This window comes from Bombina bombina, chromosome 2, assembly GCF_027579735.1.
Source record: "Bombina bombina isolate aBomBom1 chromosome 2, aBomBom1.pri, whole genome shotgun sequence".
Classification (NCBI taxonomy): domain Eukaryota; kingdom Metazoa; phylum Chordata; class Amphibia; order Anura; family Bombinatoridae; genus Bombina; species Bombina bombina.
The window spans coordinates 1359082797-1359101339 of NC_069500.1; the positions used below are offsets into that span (position 1 = coordinate 1359082797).

Sequence of the window (18543 nt, forward strand, 5' to 3'; positions counted from 1 at the left end):
TTTCTTTGGCATATTTTGACTTTGTGATTCTTTTAATGTCAGAGAAACGCTTTTTGCAACTATCAACATTTTTGGGAAAACGTGATACTGCTGAAACAGCGCGACTAATCTCTTCCCACAAAAACTTTTTTCTGCTATGTGTGGTAACACGCTGCTTATGGCCGAGAAGAACATCATAATGCTCTAATACACTCTCTACTAGAACTTCATTTTGTTCTAAAGTAAATTGGACATTACGTCCACTTTTGGTTCTTCCAGCTTCAATCGCTGCCATCTTGTCGCAATAAAGATTAATCTGACTAATAAAGTAATAGGCGTATGCTAACATTCGCGCCGTAATGACGTCTTAGATTCATTTTAATATCACATGTAAGTAACGTCCACTAAGTTGTTCGCTTTATCATATTGAATGCTTCATAAATTAGAACAATTAGGGAGTGATATTTATCATAGATACGATGATATTCGCTTCAAATATGACGCGAATAAGTACGGATTGAAATTTGATAAATAAGTACTAGTCAAGTTAATACGGAGTGTGCGAATGATGGCGTTATAATTGCCGATCGTAATTGCGTGATAATTTACATAGTAATAAATTTCGCCCATTGACTGAAAATGATATTACACAAAGTGTTTACACAAAGTGTTTGACTTGTATCACTTCAGTATGTGATTGCACAGAGATGTTGAAGTACAATCAGGATTGTGAGAGTGAATTTATTCTAAGAAACCAATGATGTAAAAGACAGTATGCTACTGAGAGAATGTCTCTGTAAAGTTATCAGTGTCTGAGAAGATTCACTTGTATGATATTATTAGTAAATGCAAAGTTTAGCTGAGAGGTAAAGCTAATTCAAATTCCTTGTAAGCAGGAATTAACACACAGCAGGGTTTTATACAAGCTTCAGGTGACTGAGGTCAGAGCACAAATATGTTAACTAAGAAATTCAGGACAGAATGAGTGATGCTACTTTTACCCTGAATGCTTCTGTGCTCTTTTCACTGCTGCAGAGAAAAAATGACAGGCTGCTGAGAGTGCAAGGAATTTGAGGGAGGAGTTCTCCAGATGGCTGAATCTGCTTCTACGGATCTGAGATAACCTTCCAAAGGTCAAATAACATTGCGGTGCAAATATATACAGTGAGGTTGTGAAGCAGGAGTTAATGGTTGATTGCAGAGAAAGAGGTTAGAAAGTCACAGTTCAATCAGCTGTCTCCTGGTAGTAGCTGAAATAGCTCAGCGTGGTTGAAACAAACTGAATCCCTTCAATGGAAACAATGTTGCAAAGTTTTCCAAACCCAGAGTTAGTTAGAAAGTTCACACGTTGTAGATTTAGGCAATAAATCAAGTAGAGGTTTAGTAATAAAGCTCAGTGGTGCTGCTGCTATACTGTTTAGCTAACAAAATACTAAGCACTGATCGTTGTACACACAGCTGATTTATCACCTTGGTAGGCAGGGCTTGATGACTCATGGCAGATAATTAAAGGTACAGAGCAAGCAAGCCAAATCCCTGACATTACCCCCTCCTCAAGCGAGCTGTCCCACAGCTCGAGGCTTAGGTCTTTCAGGATTACGGCGATGAAATAGCGAAATGAGTCTGGGTGCAGTGATGTTAGAAGCTGGTTCCCACGAATCGTCTTCAGGGGGGTAATTTTTCCATCTGATTAGATATTCCAGATTAGATGCACGCCAACGTGAATCCAGTATTGATTCCACTTCGTAATCCTCAGTATCACCACTAGATAAGATAGGTGGAAGAACAGGATCAGTTACCCTAGTGAATAGGTAAGGTTTTACGAGAGAAACGTGGAACGTTGGATGTACCCGTAAGGTTGGGGGTAGTTCCAAAGTGATTGCTTTATCATTAATCACTTTAAGGATTGGAAAAGGTCCAATGTATCGATGAGTGAATTTTTTAGAAGGTACTTGTAGCCGTAGATTCTTAGTAGAGAGCCAGACCTTATCGCCCACAGAATAACGTGGAGGAGTTCTTCTCCTTAGATCATAAAACCGTTTATGGTTGTCTTGTGCTTTTTGGATGTTTTGTTTGATCCTGGAGAAATTGTCGGTTAACTTTCTACTGAAATCTTCCAAAGGTGGAGAGTCGCTTGCAAGAGTTTAGAAAAAATGATGGATGATAACCATAGTTTGCATAAAACGGTGAAGTTTTGATGGAAGAGTTTGTTAAGCTATTGTAGGCATATTCTGCCATGGGTAGAAATTCTAACCACTGATTCTGCTGTTGACTACAAAAACAACGTAGATATTCCTCCAACCACTGATTTACCCTCTCGGTTTGACCGTTGGTCTGAGGGTGGAAAGAGGTGCTGTATCGGTGGTCAATCTTTAATAGCATGCAAAGTTTTGTCCAGAAGCGAGAGGTAAATTGGGTACCTCTATCACTGATGATCCGTTTTGGTGTTCCATGTAATCTTACAACATTGTCTAAGAAAAGTTTGGCAGTTTCTGAGGAAGTAGGCAGTTTTTGAAAGGGAATGAAATGTCCCATTTTGGTGAAGGTATCAACTACAACCAAAATAGTATTATGTCTTTGAGATGATGGTAACTCAACGATAAAATCCATCGAGACTTGTTCCCATGGTCTGTTTGCTATTGGGAGTGGCATGAGGAGGCCGTATGGTCGGTGTCTTTCTGATTTTGCAGTGGTGCATACTATGCAGGATTTTATGTATTTCTGAACCGTTTGTTTCATTTTAGGCCACCAGTAATTCCTTTGTAGGAGTTCTATCGTGCTATTTACCCCTGGATGTCCTGACATTGGGGAATCATGATGGTATTTTAGAAGTAAAGATCTTAGGCTGTACGGTATATAAATCTGATTGTTGTGGTAGTAAATACCATCTTTCTCCGTTAAGTGGGTTTGGGGTATCTCTTTGTCATCCAGTGTAGATCTTTTTATATCGGTTAGGAGTTTTGAGGTGAATCCAATGAATCGATCAGAGGGTATTATAGGAGTTGACTGGTTCATCTGTGGAGGTTTTGTATATAACCTTGATAAAGCGTCAGCCTTCACATTTTTGCTAGCGGGACGATAAATTATATGGAAATCGAATCTGGCAAAGAAGAGACACCATCGAACCTGTCTTGCTGATAAGGTTTTGTTGTTCTGCAAGTATTGGAGATTTTTATGATCCGTATATATAGTTATGGGGTATTTTGCTCCTTCCAAAAGATGTCTCCAGTTCTCAAGTGCTCTTCGGATGGCCAGAAGTTCCTTGTCACCTATACTGTAGTTCATTTCAGCTGAAGTCATAATCTTTGAATAGAACGATACCGGATGGAGGGGTTCAGTAACGGATTGTCTTTGTGAAAGAACAGCTCCGATGGCGAAATCAGAGGAATCGACTTCAAGTATAAATTGAATATCCGGATTAGGAAAACGTAAAATGGGAGCTGTAGAAAAGCTGAACTTTAGGAAGTTAAAAGCTGAAGAAGCTTCCTTGGTCCAGGAGAAAGGCTTTGATGCACTGGTGAGTTGTGTGAGGGGTTTAGCTACTTTAGAGAAATCTTTGATAAACTTCCGGTAATAGTTTGAGAAACCAAGGAATCTCTGTAGCTCCTTTTTAGTAGTCGGTTCAGGCCAATCCAAAACGGTCTCTACTTTTTTATGTTGCATACTAATACCAGTTGGAGAGATCTCATACCCCAGAAAGGATATACGGTTACAATGAAATTTACATTTTTCCAATTTTGCGTACAGTTTATGTACTCGTAGTCTGGAGAGGACCCACCGGACATGCTTCTCGTGTTCTTCTAGTGTTTTGGAGTATATAAGGATGTCATCAAGATAGACTACTAAACAGATATCAAGCAAGTCCCGGAAAATGTCATTGACAAAATGTTGGAAGGTGGCAGGGGCATTGCATAGCCCAAATGGCATTACCAGGTATTCAAATAAGCCATATCTCGTCCGAAAAGCAGTAAGCCATTCGTCTCCCTCACGAATACGAACCAGATTGTATGCCCCTCTGAGATCAAGTTTGGTATAAATGGTTGCATCAGACAGTCGTTCTATCATCTCTAGTATCAATGGTAAAGGGTAGCGGTTCTTTATAGTTCTTTTATTGAGCTCCCTATAGTCAATTATGGGACGGAGAGAATCATCTTTGTTCTTCACAAAGAACATACCCGCACCTGCTGGAGAAGTGGATACCCTGATAAAACCTTTTTTCAAATTCTCCTCCAAGTAGGTCTTGAGATGTTCCAATTCAGGTTGGCTGAGAGGGTAAACATGTCCAACGGGAATAGTGGCACCTGGTTGTAACTGGATAGGGCAGTCGTATGGACGATGTGGTGGTAGACAGTCTGCTTCGGTCTTGCTAAAGACGTCTTCGAAATCCTATGAAATGGAATAGGATTTCTGTTCGAAGCTCAACTGCAGATATTGACTGAAAATGATATTACACAAAGTGTTTGACTTGTATCACTTCAGTATGTGATTGCACAGAGATGTTGAAGTACAATCAGGATTGTGAGAGTGAATTTATTCTAAGAAACCAATGATGTAAAAGACAGTATGCTACTGAGAGAATGTCTCTGTAAAGTTATCAGTGTCTGAGAAGATTCACTTGTATGATATTATTAGTAAATGCAAAGTTTAGCTGAGAGGTAAAGCTAATAGAAATTCCTTGTAAGCAGGAATTAACACACAGCAGGGTTTTATACAAGCTTCAGGTGACTGAGGTCAGAGCACAAATATGTTAACTAAGAAATTCAGGACAGAATGAGTGATGCTACTTTTACCCTGAATGCTTCTGTGCTCTTTTCACTGCTGCAGAGAAAAAATGACAGGCTGCTGAGAGTGCAAGGAATTTGAGGGAGGAGTTCTCCAGATGGCTGAATCGGCTTCTACGGATCTGAGATAACCTTCCAAAGGTCAAATAACATTGCGGTGCAAATATATACAGTGAGGTTGTGAAGCAGGAGTTAATGGTTGATTGCAGAGAAAGAGGTTAGAAAGTCACAGTTCAATCAGCTGTCTCCTGGTAGTAGCTGAAATAGCTCAGCGTGGTTGAAACAAACTGAATCCCTTCAATGGAAACAATGTTGCAAAGTTTTCCAAAACCAGAGTTAGTTAGAAAGTTCACACGTTGTAGATTTAGGCAATAAATCAAGTAGAGGTTTAGTAATAAAGCTCAGTGGTGCTGCTGCTATACTGTTTAGCTAACAAAATACTAAGCACTGATCGTTGTACACAGAGCTGATTTATCACCTTGGTAGGCAGGGCTTGATGACTCATGGCAGATAATTAAAGGTACAGAGCAAGCAAGCCAAATCCCTGACACTGCCCTTATACTATCCTCTCACCTAACTACCTGTCCCCTCGACCCCATCCCCTCACAGCTACTCCCCACCCTCTCTTCTACCCTTACCCCTATACTCACAGACATCTCCAACCTCTCCCTCTGCACAGGTATATTTCCCTTATCTCTTAAAAATGCACTGGTCACACCTATCCTCAAAAAACCTTTGCTTGACCCAACATCCCCATCCAACTACCGCGCTATTTCACTACTCTCTCTTGACTTGAAGCTTCTCGAAAAGCTAGTATATGAACGTATTTCCCATTTCCTTACACTAAACTCCCTCCTTGACCCACTGCAATCTGGATTTTGCCCCCACCACTCCACTGATACAGCAATTGTTAAGGTTACCAACAACCTACTTACAGCAAAATCCAAAGGCCACTTTTCCCTGCTTATCCTCCTTGATTTGTCTGCAGCCTCTGATACTGTCAACCACCCTATTTTGCTCCAAACCCTCCAATCCTTCGGCATTTGCAACACAGCTCTCTTGTGGTTCTTTTCCTATCTGTCTTACTGTACCTTTAGTGTAGCCTTCTCTGGGGCATCCTCTGCCCCGTTACCACTTTCTGTTGGGGTACCGCAAGGCTCTGTCCTTGGTCCCCTTTTCTTCTCAATCTACACATCATCTTTAGGTTCCTTAACAAAGTCCCATGGGTTTTAATACCATTTGTATGCCGATGACACCCAAATGTACCTCTCTGCACCAGACCTATCTTCTTCCTTGCAAACCCATGTCACTAACTGTCTTTCTCATATCTCCTCTTGGATGTCCTCTCACTACCTTAAACTAAATTTCTCCAAATCTGAGCTCCTTATTTTCCCCTTTCTTCAAAAATCTCCACCTCCAACTTCTCTACAATGGTCGATAACTCCATCATTACCCCTACCCCACATGCTCGATGTCTTTGGGTCACACTTGACTCAGATCTTTCTTTCACTCCTCACATTTAGTCCTTGGCTACAGCCTGCCACTTCCACCTTTAAAACATCTCTAAAATTAGACATTTCCTTTCACAAGACACAACTAAGATTCTAATCCACTCTCTCATTCTTTCCCGCCTCGATTACTGCAACTCTATCCTCTCTGATCTCCCTAGCTGCCGCCTAACTCCTTTACAATCCATAATGAATGCCTCTGCCAGGCTCATCTTCCTTACACGTTGCTCTTCATCTGCTGCACCTCTCTGCCAATCCCTTCACTGGCTTCCTCTTGCCTCCAGGCTTAAACACAAAATTCCCACTCTGACATACAAAGTCTCAACTGCACTGCTTCCCCCTACATATCAGACCTTGTCTCCAGATACTCTCCCTCCCGACCCCTTCACTCTGCCAATGATCTCCTACTCTCCTCCTCTCTTGTTACCTTCTCATATTCCCGTTTACAAGAAATCTCCAGACTGGCTCCCATCTTGTGGAACTCTCTGCCTTGCTCCACAAGACTCTCCCCTAGTTTTGAAAGCTTCAAGCGCTCCCTAAAGACTCTACTGTTCAGGGATGCATACAACCTACACTAACCTTTCCTAACTTCACTGCTTTCCCCTTGAACCCCTTAGCATGTAAGCCTATGAGCCCAGCTGTTTGTAGATCACCTGCAAAAGAGGCGATTACAACAGTGCAACTCTCGGCAGGAACCTCTACCCATTTGACCCCCTATAAATGTTACCTTGTTTACCGCCTATGTTTATAGAGCTGCAGAATCTGTTGGCACTCTACAAATACCTGATAATAATAATAATAATATATGGAAGATAGAATATAGAGACAACATAAAGGATACTCTACCCCCTGACATTTCTCCATTTGCCTATGGTTCTTTTAGGTGATCACCAATAGCCACTTGAGAATATGGCCTCTCATTTAAAAGAGGGGCATTACCTCTTTTTTAAAAAAAGGGGTCACTTGTCCCAATATAGAGTTTATTTTTGGCTGCGATGGTTCCTTTTAAAGCCCATTAATTTTTAATAAAAAAAAATAAAACAATTAAAGAGCTTCTTAGTGGGAAGACATTGCGTCATATAACTATTTAATGCCCCTTTAAATACTGCTGTCCTAGGCTCAGACTTACCTGCCTTAGGCTAATGTACACACCAATATAATAATAAATGTGATGAAAAAAAGGATATAGTGAATCAAACAACATATGAGTTTCCAATATCTCAAAGAAAAAGAAACATAATATAGTGCAATATTGTAACACAATTCAGTGGGAAAACAATGTGTCAATTTGGTACTGACATAACCTTGAGCTATGTACTGTACAGACCTAAATCACAAGGCTGTCAGGCTTAGCTCTTCCCAGTGTTTAGTGGATTGCCTCTGCCGGAATCTGTGACCGTGTCTCAAAATATAGTGTGATACTGCGTATAATAGATACAGTTTAGTTAGGTAGATTTGTACTCACAATTTTCAGGAGCTATTATTCAGCCCCAATGTAATAGCAGACTTGATATAGGCTATCAGGTAAAGCCACTTTGGATCAAGGATCTGGAACCACTTTACTAAAAAACTCGATTTATTAAAAGTATAAAAACATTTTAAACATGAAATGAATATCAGGATCGTATATCACTTAGGGCTACAAAGAAATAATGAAACAACCAAGTTTGTATCCAAAGTCTCTAAGGAGGATGGTAACAGATTGTTATACCAAACAATGTTTCCATTTAGTAACAAGTTCATGTATAGAGAATGCCCTTCACTGGGACGTCGCTGAAATCGTGTTTTCCCGACGTACGTTTCGCCATGCCCACATGGCTTTTTTAAGAGTGTACACCCTCAATATACCTTATACTATAACCGCATAAGAGTAATACTTTATAGAAATAATAATTATTATTATCAGTTATTTGTAGAGCACCAACATATTCTGCAGCCCTATAAACATAGATATGATTTGGAAGGAAGCATTTATAGGAGACTAACTGGTAGAAGGCCCTGCCAAGAGTTGCACTGTTGTAAATCAGCTCTCATAAAGGTTATCTACAAAGCTGCTGGGCTCGTAGGCTTACATGCCAATGGGGGTCAAGTGGATAACAAAGAGAGGAGAGGAACTAAGGTTAGAGAAGATTATAATATATTGTATGCATCCCTGAACAGTATAGTCTTTAAGGAGCTCTTGAAATAATTACTTGTCATATTTAAAATTGGTTGTATTAATCCAGCAGTTAAATAATAATCCATAAGACAATGAATAGATAATTCCCCAGTAGAACCTATAGTCAGAGATACTCAGTTCATAAGCCCTTTTCTTCTTTTTCCCATAGTCTAAGATGCTGTTTGGCGCCAGCTTCAGCAGCTAAGTTCCAGGATGTCATCTTGCGTGCTAACCTCACTCTGGATATTCCTCCAGATATAGAAGCTTTACTGCAGAAGGAGACTCACTCAGTACCACTGAGCAGGAAGGACAACTGGGAAAAGATACTGCGAGACAAGATAGAAGAAATTGACCAACAAAAAAAATCACCTTGTGTGAAATAAAGATGGATTTTTCTATGGGTGAAGTGATCTCAAGCAGTGTTGTGGTGTAATGCAAGAATAACAGAGTCACTGTTTATATAAGTAGATCAGCTATAGCATTACTAATTATATTTTACCATGCCAATTGGAACTCCCATTTTCAACCAAAAATGGTACATGTTGGTTTAATACATCAAGCTTGAAGTTACCAGCATCTGTTTTACTGTCTGTTTTATAAATAGATTAATACACTCCAGAAGGTACAATGGATAAGTAAAGGGGATAACATTTTACAGTACAATAATAATAAGGGACATAAAACATTTTGAAATTGTGTTATGTTTAATTACATGTAGTAAAGAAAATGTTTGCAATATGCTTTTATTATGTATGCTTTTGTATAAACTTGTTCTTGCCCCACATTTCCTAGAGAGACCAATAACCAAATGAACTAACCTTTGTTTCTTTCCAAATGCTGCAGATTGCCTAAACCAGCTACATACTAGACAGTAATTGCTTAGAGCAGCATAGACATGTGCATGGCGAAAAAAATTTGGTTCGGTTCGGAGCATTTCAAATTCGGATTTGTTTTGGATTCATTCGGATTCGAATAAATTCGGTTCGGATTTGTTTCGGATTCAGTTCGATTCGGTTCGAAACAGTGTTAGGTGGGATATTAGACTAGTATTATCATATTATGTACTAAATTCGGCTGAATTCGGTTCGATTCGGTTCAGTTCGGTTCGGAATTTCGGTAAGTGTTAGGTGGGATTAGATTTATACTGTACAATACTAGTGTAATCCATAGCCATCCAAATTTACCGAATAAATCTGAAGTAATTCGGATTTATTCGGTAAATTCGGCAGTATTTTAATTCGGAAATTTTGTTCGATCCGAATCGTCGAATTTTCCGAATTTCCGAATCGATCCGAAACTAATCGCACATGTCTAGAGCAGCATAGAAATCAATCTGGTCCTAATTAACGACAAGTGAGGGAAATAAAATAAATAACATGCTCACCGGGGTTTTCAAGTAGTTTTGCAAAGTGACAAGTGTAGCGTGAAAATATTAGCGCTATTGTCAATAGCAAGGGTTTTTTTACGCTCTTTTTATAAGTTGAAAATATTTTTTTAGCCCTCAAGCAAAGGTTTAGGGAGATCTAACTTCTGGATGTCAGTGCGAGTGCTGCTATCGAGCATTAAGCTGAAGGTGCGCTAAAACTCCGCTCAAGTAGTGACGTTTTTCAATTAGATTTAACTATGGTGTTATATTGAAACTCACATACTTACACATGTATACACACACTAAGGGCTAGATTACGAGTCGGGCGTTAATATAATTTGTGCGCAAGTGATATCAGGTTTCCGTGGCCGTTTGATCTTTTCTTTCATGATTGAGATAGAACATGCAATTTTAAGCAACTTTTTGCCACCAACCAGTAAGCGCTACCCAGGGTCTGAACCAAAAATGGTACATACACAGTAAAAAAAACATTATTAAATAGTAAAATTGAACAAAAATTATTTTTCATGTGTTCGGGTATTTGACTAGAAACCAATAAATACAAATTTATACTAACCACTTTATTAGGTACACCTGTTCAATTGCTGGGTAATTCAAATTGCTAATCAGCCAATAACATGGCAGCAACTTAATGCATTTAAGCATCTGGGCGTGGTGAAGACGACTTGCTGAAGATCAAACCGAGCATCAGAATGTGGATGAAAGGAGATTTAAGTGACTTTACATAGTAACATACATAGTAACATAGAAGATGAGGTTGAAAAAAGACCGAAGTCCATCGAGTTCAACCTATACAAATCTAAAATATATACAAAAAGCTCCAGTTAGGTTTAAATAATCCCACTAAAAGTTGAACCATTTAATACTAGCAATCATATCCATGAATTTTGTTTATAGACAGAAATGTATCCAAACAATTTTTAAATGTATCTAGGGTATTGGCATTCACTACCTCCTTTGGTAATGAGTTCCACAATTTTATTGTTCTTACAGTGAAAAAACGTTTCCGTTGCAGGAGATTAAATCTCCTTTCCTCCAACCTTAAATTGTGACCTCTGGTCACAAACAATTCTCTTGGAATAAACAGAGGTTCTGCCATTTCTGTATATGGGCCTTGAATATATTTATATAAAGTAATCATGTCACCTCTTAAGCGCCTTTTTTTCTAAAGAAAACAGACCCAGTTTGGCTAGCCTCTCCTCATAGCTTAAATTCTCCAATCCCCTTATTAGTTTTGTGGCCCTTCTTTGAACTTTTTCTAGTTCTGCAATATCTTTTTTTGCGATCGGTCCCCAGAGCTGCTCTCCATAATCAAGGTGAGGTCTTACCAGGGCTTTATATAGTGACAGAATGATGCTTTCCTCCCTTGAATCAATGCCTCTTTTAATACATGCTTGTATCTTATTAGCCTTTAAAGCCGCTGCCCTGCATTGTGCACCCATCTTTAGTTTGTTATCTATTACTACCCCCAAATCCCTTTCCTTCTGTGTTTGGCTAAGTCTTGTCCCATTTAAATAATACGTTGCCTGCTTATTTTTACTTCCAAAATGTAGAACCTTGCATTTTCCCGTATTAAATCTCATTTTTCATTTACCTGCCCATACTTCTAATTTTTGCAGGTCCCTTTGTAACGAAAGTTCATCCTGCACTGACCTAATGACCTTACTTAACTTAGTATCATCTGCAAAAATAGAGATGTCGCTATTTAATCCTTGCTCCAAGTCATTTATAAAAATATTAAAAAGAAGAGGGCCCAGTACTGATCCCTGGGGGACTTCACTGATTGCCTTTGTCCAATTTGAGTATGATCAATTTACTACTACTCGTTGCTCCCTGTCTTTTATCCAGTTATTTATCCATGAGCTAACATTTTCAGCTATTCCCAGTCCCTTAATTTTGTGCATTAATCTCTCATGTGGCACTGTATCAAACGCCTTTGCAAAATCTAAGTATATCACATCAACTGATTGCCCTTTATCTATATTTTTACTTACTTCCTCATAGAATCTAATTAGATTAGTTTGACATGATCTATTTCTCCTAAAACCATGCTGATTAGAACTCATAATCTTGTTTACACGAATATGCTCATCAATATAATCCTTTATAATTCCTTCAAATATCTTCCCCATTATTGATGTCAGACTAACTGGTCTATAGGTCCTGGATCATCCCTATTTCCCTTTTTGAAGAGTGACACCACATCAGCTTTACGCCAATCCTGGGGTACCATGCCTGAGGATAATGAGTCTTTAAAAATTAAAAGTAGTGGTTTGTCTATAACAGTGCTAAATTCCCTTAACACCCTTGGGTGTATTCCATCTGGGCCTGGAGATTTATTTACCCTAATATTATCCAATTTGTTCCTGATATCCTCTATACATAACCCAGTTAATGGTATGGGCTGGCATGATTGTTGGTGCCAGACGGGCTGGCCTGAGTATTTAAAAAACTGCTGATCTACTGGGATTTTCACACACAACCATACCTAGGGTTTACAGAGAATAGTCTGAAAAAAAGAGAAAATATCCAGTGAGCGGCAGTTGTGTGGACGAAAAATGGCTTGTTGATGTTAGAGGTCAGAGGAAAATGGGCAGACTGGTTCGAGATGATAAAAAGGCAACAGTAACTCAAATAACCACTTGTTACAACCAAGGTATGCAGAATACCATCTCTGAATGCACAACACATAGAACTTTGAAGCAGATGGGCTACAGCAGCAGAAGACCACACTGGGTGCCACTCCTGTCAGCTAAGAACAGGAAACTGAGGCTACAATTCGTACAGGCTTACCAAAATTGGACAATAGAAGAATGGAAAAATGTTGCCTATTCTGATGAGTTTTGATTTCAGCTGCAACATTCAGATGGTAGGGTCAGAATTTGTTGTAAACAACATCAAAGCATGGATCAATCCTGCCTTGTATCCACGGTTCAGGCTGGTGGTGGTGTAATGGTGTGGGGGATATTTTCTTGGCACACTTTAGGCCCCTTAGTATCAACTGAGCATCGTTTAAACGCCATGGCCTACCTGAGTATTGTTGTTGACCATGTCCATCCCTTCATGACTACAGTGTACCCATCTTCTGACGGCTACTTCCAGTAGAAAAATGCACCATGTCACAAAGCTCAAATTATCTCAAACTGGTTTCTTGAACATAATGAGTTCACTGTACTCCAATGGCCTCCACAGTCACCAGATCTCAATCCAATAGAGCATCCTTGAGATGTGGTGGAAAGGGAGATTCACATCATGGATGTGAAGCCGATAAATCATGTCAATATGGACCAAAATGTCTGAGGAATGTTTCCAACACCTTGTTGAATCTATGCCACAAAGAATTAAGGCAGTTCTGAAGGTAAAAAGGAGTCCAACCCGGTACTAACAAGGTGTACCTAATAAAGTGGCCGGTGAGTGTATATAAAAATATTTAGACATATACTATATACCTTTTAACCCTTATAAAAAAATTATATTTCTATGATTTTTATTAGTGTATATATGTGTAGCACTTTATTTTTTTAATGTATTTATGTTTTTTTTAGTGCAACTTTAAAGGGACACGAAACAAAAAAAAAATATTTCATGATTCAGATAGAGAATACAATTTTTAAAAAAGTTTCCAATTTACTTCTATTATTAAATTTGCATAGTTCTCATGTTATTCTTTGTTGAAGAGATACCTAGGTAGAAAGTATGAACATGCCTGAAGTACTACATGACAAGAAATACTGCTGCCATCTAGTGTGCTTACTCATGTATAACAGTGTTGCTCCTGAGCTTACGTCCCTGCTTTTTTAAAGGGACACTCAGGTCAAATTAAATTTTCATGATTCAGATAGAGCATGTAATTTTAAACATCTTTCCATTTTACTTCCATTAAAAAAAATGTGCACAGTCTTTTTATATTTACACTTTTTGAGTCACCAGCTCCTACTGAGCATGTGCAAGAATTCACTGACTATAAGTATATGCATTTGTGATTGGCTGATTACTATCACATGGTACAGGGGGAGTGGAAATATACATAACTTTAAAATTTCTTAGAAAAAAATCTACTACTCATTTGAAATTCAGAGTAAATGCTATTGTATTGTCTTGTTATCTTGCATTTGTTGATTATGCAAATCTACTGTGTTTACTGGTCCTTTAACAAAAGATAACAAGAAAACAAAGAAAATTTCCTAATAGAAGTAAATTGGAAAGTTGTTTAAAATTGTATGTTTTATCTGAATCAGGAAAGAAAAACAATCGGCTAGATTACAAGTTTTTTGTTATGGGTGAAAAGGCAGCGTTAAGGCTCTTTTTCACTACCGCTGGTATTACGAGTCTTGCAGGTATTTCTGCACCGCACACTTTATTGGTCATAACGCAGCATAACTACAGCAGCTTTCAAAAAGTAATTTTTCAATAGCGCTGGTATTACGAGTTTGCCTTGGAGGCCAAAAAGTGAGCGGTACAGCCAATACCGTCAAGATCCGTACCGTAAACTGAAAGTCAGTGGTTATGGGTTTTGCGCTACAAAGCTGTAACATAAAACTCATAACTAAAGTGCTAAAAAGTACACTAACACCCATAAACTACCTATTAACCCCTAAACCGAGGCCCTCCTGCATCGCAAACACTAAAATAAAATTATTAACCCCTAATCTGCGGCTCCCGACATCGCCACCACTATAATAAACATATTAAGCCCTAAACCGCCGCACTCCCGTATCGCAAACAATAGTTAAATATTATTAACCCCTAATCTGCTGTCCCTAACATTGCCGCCACCTACATTACTGTTATTAACCCCTAATATGCTGTCCCTAACATCGCCGCCACTATACTCAAATTATGAACCACTAAACCTAACCCTGTCTAACCCTAACACCCCCTACTTTACTATAATTAAAATAAATCTCATTAAAAATTGCTATAATTAACTAAATAATTCCTATTTAAAACTAAATACTTACCTATAAAATAAACCATAAGCTAGCTACAATATAACTAATAGTTACATTGTAGCTATCTTAGGTGTTATTTTCATTTTACAGGTAAGTTTGTATTTATTTTAACTAGGTAGAATAGTTACTAAATAGTTATTAACTATTTACTAACTACCTAGCTAAAATAAATACAAATTTACCTGTAAAATAAAACCTAACCTGTCTTACACTAACACCTAACCTTACACTACAATTAACTAAATTACAACCCCCCCCCACTAATTTACACAAAATAAAAAAAGAAATGATCAAATATTTAAACTAATTACACCTAATCTAATAGCCCTATCAAAATAAAAAAAGCCCCCCAAAAATAAAAAAACCCTAGCCTAAACTAAACTGCCAATAGCCCTTAAAAGGGCCTTTTGCGGGGCATTGCCCCAAAGAAATCAGCTCTTTTATCTGTAAAAAAATATACAAACATCCCCCCCAACAGTAAAACCCACCACCCACACAATTAACCCCCCAAATAAAATCTTAACTAAAACAACCTAAGCTCCCCATTGCCTTGAAAAGGGCATTTGGATGGGCATTGCCCTTAAAAGGGCCTTTAGCTCTTTTTCAGCCCAAAACCCTAAACTAAAAATAAAATTCACCCAATAAACCTTTAAAAACCTAACACAAACCCCCGAAGATCCACTTACAGTTTTTGAAGACCCGACATCCATCCTCAATGAAGCGACAGAAGTCTTCATCCAAGCGGCAAGAAGTCCTCAACGAAGCCAGGAGAAGTCTTCATCCAGATGGCATCTTCTATATTTATCCATCCGGCGCGGAGCAGCTCAATCTTCAAGACATCCGGTGCGGAGCATCCTTTTCTATCGATGGTCGCTGCAGAATGAAGATTCCTTTAAATGACATCATCCAAGATGGCGTCCCTTGAATTCCGATTGGCTGATAGACATTGATGTCTATGGGGAAATTGTGCACGAGCACGTAAAACCAGCTCACCGCAGCGCTGGTATTGGAGTGCTGTATGGCGCACAATTTTGCTTTACGCTGCAATATTGCCTGCTAACGCCGGGTTTATGAAAACCTGTAATACCAGCGCTGTAGGGAGTTGAGCGCTGACAATAACTTGCAAGTTAGCACCGTGCCACTCATAACGCAAAACTCGTAATCTAGCCAATTGGGTTTTATGTCCCTTTATTTTAAACCCTAATCCGTTGTGCGAGGACTTCAGTCGCACTGACCCGACAAGCAGGTCCTAACGCTGCTTTTTTATGCCCGTTGCTATTACAAGTCTTGAAGATTTAGGGTCACCGCACACCTCTTTGGCCTTAGCGCAAAACGACTTACGTAAACTTCGTAAAGTATTTTTTCTATGGGACTTCCATAGCGCTGATATTACGAGTCTGTCCTGGGAGGCCAAAAAGTGAGCGGTAAACCCTACCCCGTCAAGAGTCCTAAGGCATTTAAAATTCAGTAGTTATGAGTTTAGTGTAATTTACACTATTTTTAGGTTAGGGTTTGGGCCGCAAAAGAGCCAATTGTATTTTATTTTACAGGTAAAAGAGCTGATTACTTTGGGGCAATGCCCCGCAAAAGGCCCTTTTAAGGGCTATTGATAGTTAAGTTTAGGCTAGGGTTTTTTTTTATTTTGGGGGGGCTTTTTTTATTTTGATAGGGATATTAGATTAGGTGTAATTAGTTTATTTAATTGTTGATAATTTAGTAAATTTATTTAATTATAGTGTAGTGTTAGGTGTTATTGTAACTTAGGTTAGGTTTTATTTTACAGGTACTCTTGTATTTATTTTAGCTAGGTAGTTATTAAATATACATGCAAACAGGTGTATAATATGTATTAATACTTTCCCCTTCTGGTGAACCGCAGCCGTCCCACAGTCTCTCCCAAGGTCTGTGTGAATATATCTGGTGTGCTAGCTGGAGGCGCTGGTTCAGCTTGTATCAGTCGTTGGTATCTTCCTTTCCTTTCCTTCCTCGGTTGTATAAGTCTAGGTGCAAAATAGTGGTGCTGAAATATCAGACAATACACCATACAAAGGTGAATATCTACTCACAGTGTATATTGCAGGTTACCGGCTCCTTCCCAATATGAAAAGACAATATCACAGATTCAGTAAAAAAGTTTGTCTTTATTTGGCTCAACGCAAAAGCGTTTCAACGGTCCCAGCCGTCTTTCTCAAGAGCAATAAAAGTGCTTTACAAACCAAAGCATACCTTTCCGCTGCACAGGCGGCCTTTAAATACATGTCAGTTACGCTACCTGCTTCCCCATTGGAGGAGAGCAGGTTTACACCCGATTTAAAATTTCAATTGTAAATTTAAAATAAACATCTAAAAAAACATAAACAACAATATTAATTATATTAGAAACTATAAGTTTGTTTTAAAATATAAAATTTCTGTAGATATCATCATTTTTGCCGGTTTTGTAGTTCCCTTTCAGGTAGTTTTCTGTTTCAAGTTCTCTTTCAGGTCCGGTATGTCAGTGAAGATCACATGTTATAGGTTGTCCAATGAAATTCACTTTCTGGTATAGTGATGTTTTGTAGTTCCCTTTCAGGTAGTTCTCTATTTTAGGTTCCCATTCAGGTCTAATATGTCAGTGGGTATCACATGTTATCGAATGTCCAATGAAAAACAGTTTCTGATTTTCTCAAAATAAAAAGACATAAGTGTTATTCACAGATACAAAGTTTCTTATATGAATTCTGCTTATCCAAATATTTAGAGGAGGTAGAATAAATTGCCACTTAGAAGTATGTTACAAGTTGGAATAGATACTTTTCATAATTAAACATTCATATTATAAATAGACTTCTATATTTATTGAATGTTAAATATTGACTCAGCGACTTGTGTGTTGCATATAATTTCTTAAAATTAAGTGTGAGAATTATATTCTTTTGTACAATATGTGTATATATAAACATTAAGTGTGATGATATGACATGAACTGTCTGTATAAATACATGTTTATTTTGCCCCCCTTTTTTTTTATTTTTTTTTATGTGTGTGTCCTTATAATCGTATTCACCTCAACAAGAACAAAAAATGTTACTGATTTATTTAGGCCCCATATTTTCATCTTTTGAATTTATCATTTATTTTGCCCCCCCTTTCCTATGTTAAGAGTTTTTTAGACAAAGGCAGCAATTTTTGTGTCCTTATTTAGACCCCATTGGGCATATGTTCTAAGTGTATGTATCCAACTTTGGTCTAGTTGTTTTGCCAGATTACCACCCCTCCAATGAAGTTCAACCTTCTCAATTCCTATCCATAGAAAGGATTCTTTTGTGAAATGTTCACAATTGTTGCAGTGTAGCGGCACTCCGTGGTCATCATGATTCTTTTCTATTTTATTTTGATGTTCCATGATTCTTGTTTTTAAAAATCTGGACATTTGTCCTAAATTCTGGATTTTGCAGCCACATTGCAACAAATATATCACATTTTTACTTTTGCAAGTAATGAATTCTTTTATTTCAATTTTTTTCCCGTAACTGTGGAGTCAAATGTTTTGTGTGTTCTTCTGGTGTAGTTACAACCTTTGCATTTGCCGCAAGTGAAGAAGCCTGTCATGTTACTTATTTGTAAAGGTTTTTTGGGGGCTATGCCTTTTATGAGTGAGGGAGCTAATTTTTGTTTCAAATTTTGTCCTTTTCTGAAGATAACTGTGGGCTTAGCTGGAATTATAGGTCCTAGATATTCATCCTCCTTTATAATGTGCCAGTGCTTTTGTATAATTTTTTTGATTGTATGATGTTCT

At 38.2% G+C, this 18543-nt stretch overlaps 1 protein-coding gene across 1 annotated transcript in view; it reads left to right on the forward strand.

Moving 5' to 3' along the window:
* THNSL2 (threonine synthase like 2) overlaps window positions 1-9164 on the forward strand; it is a 70779-nt gene extending 61615 nt beyond the window's left edge. Inside the window, exon 9 of the mRNA XM_053704286.1 lies at window positions 8596-9164. Coding sequence (XP_053560261.1) covers window positions 8596-8809 — 214 coding nt within the window. The 3' untranslated portion in view covers window positions 8810-9164. The remainder of the gene's footprint in view (window positions 1-8595) is intronic.
* Window positions 9165-18543: the final 9379 nt, after the last annotated feature.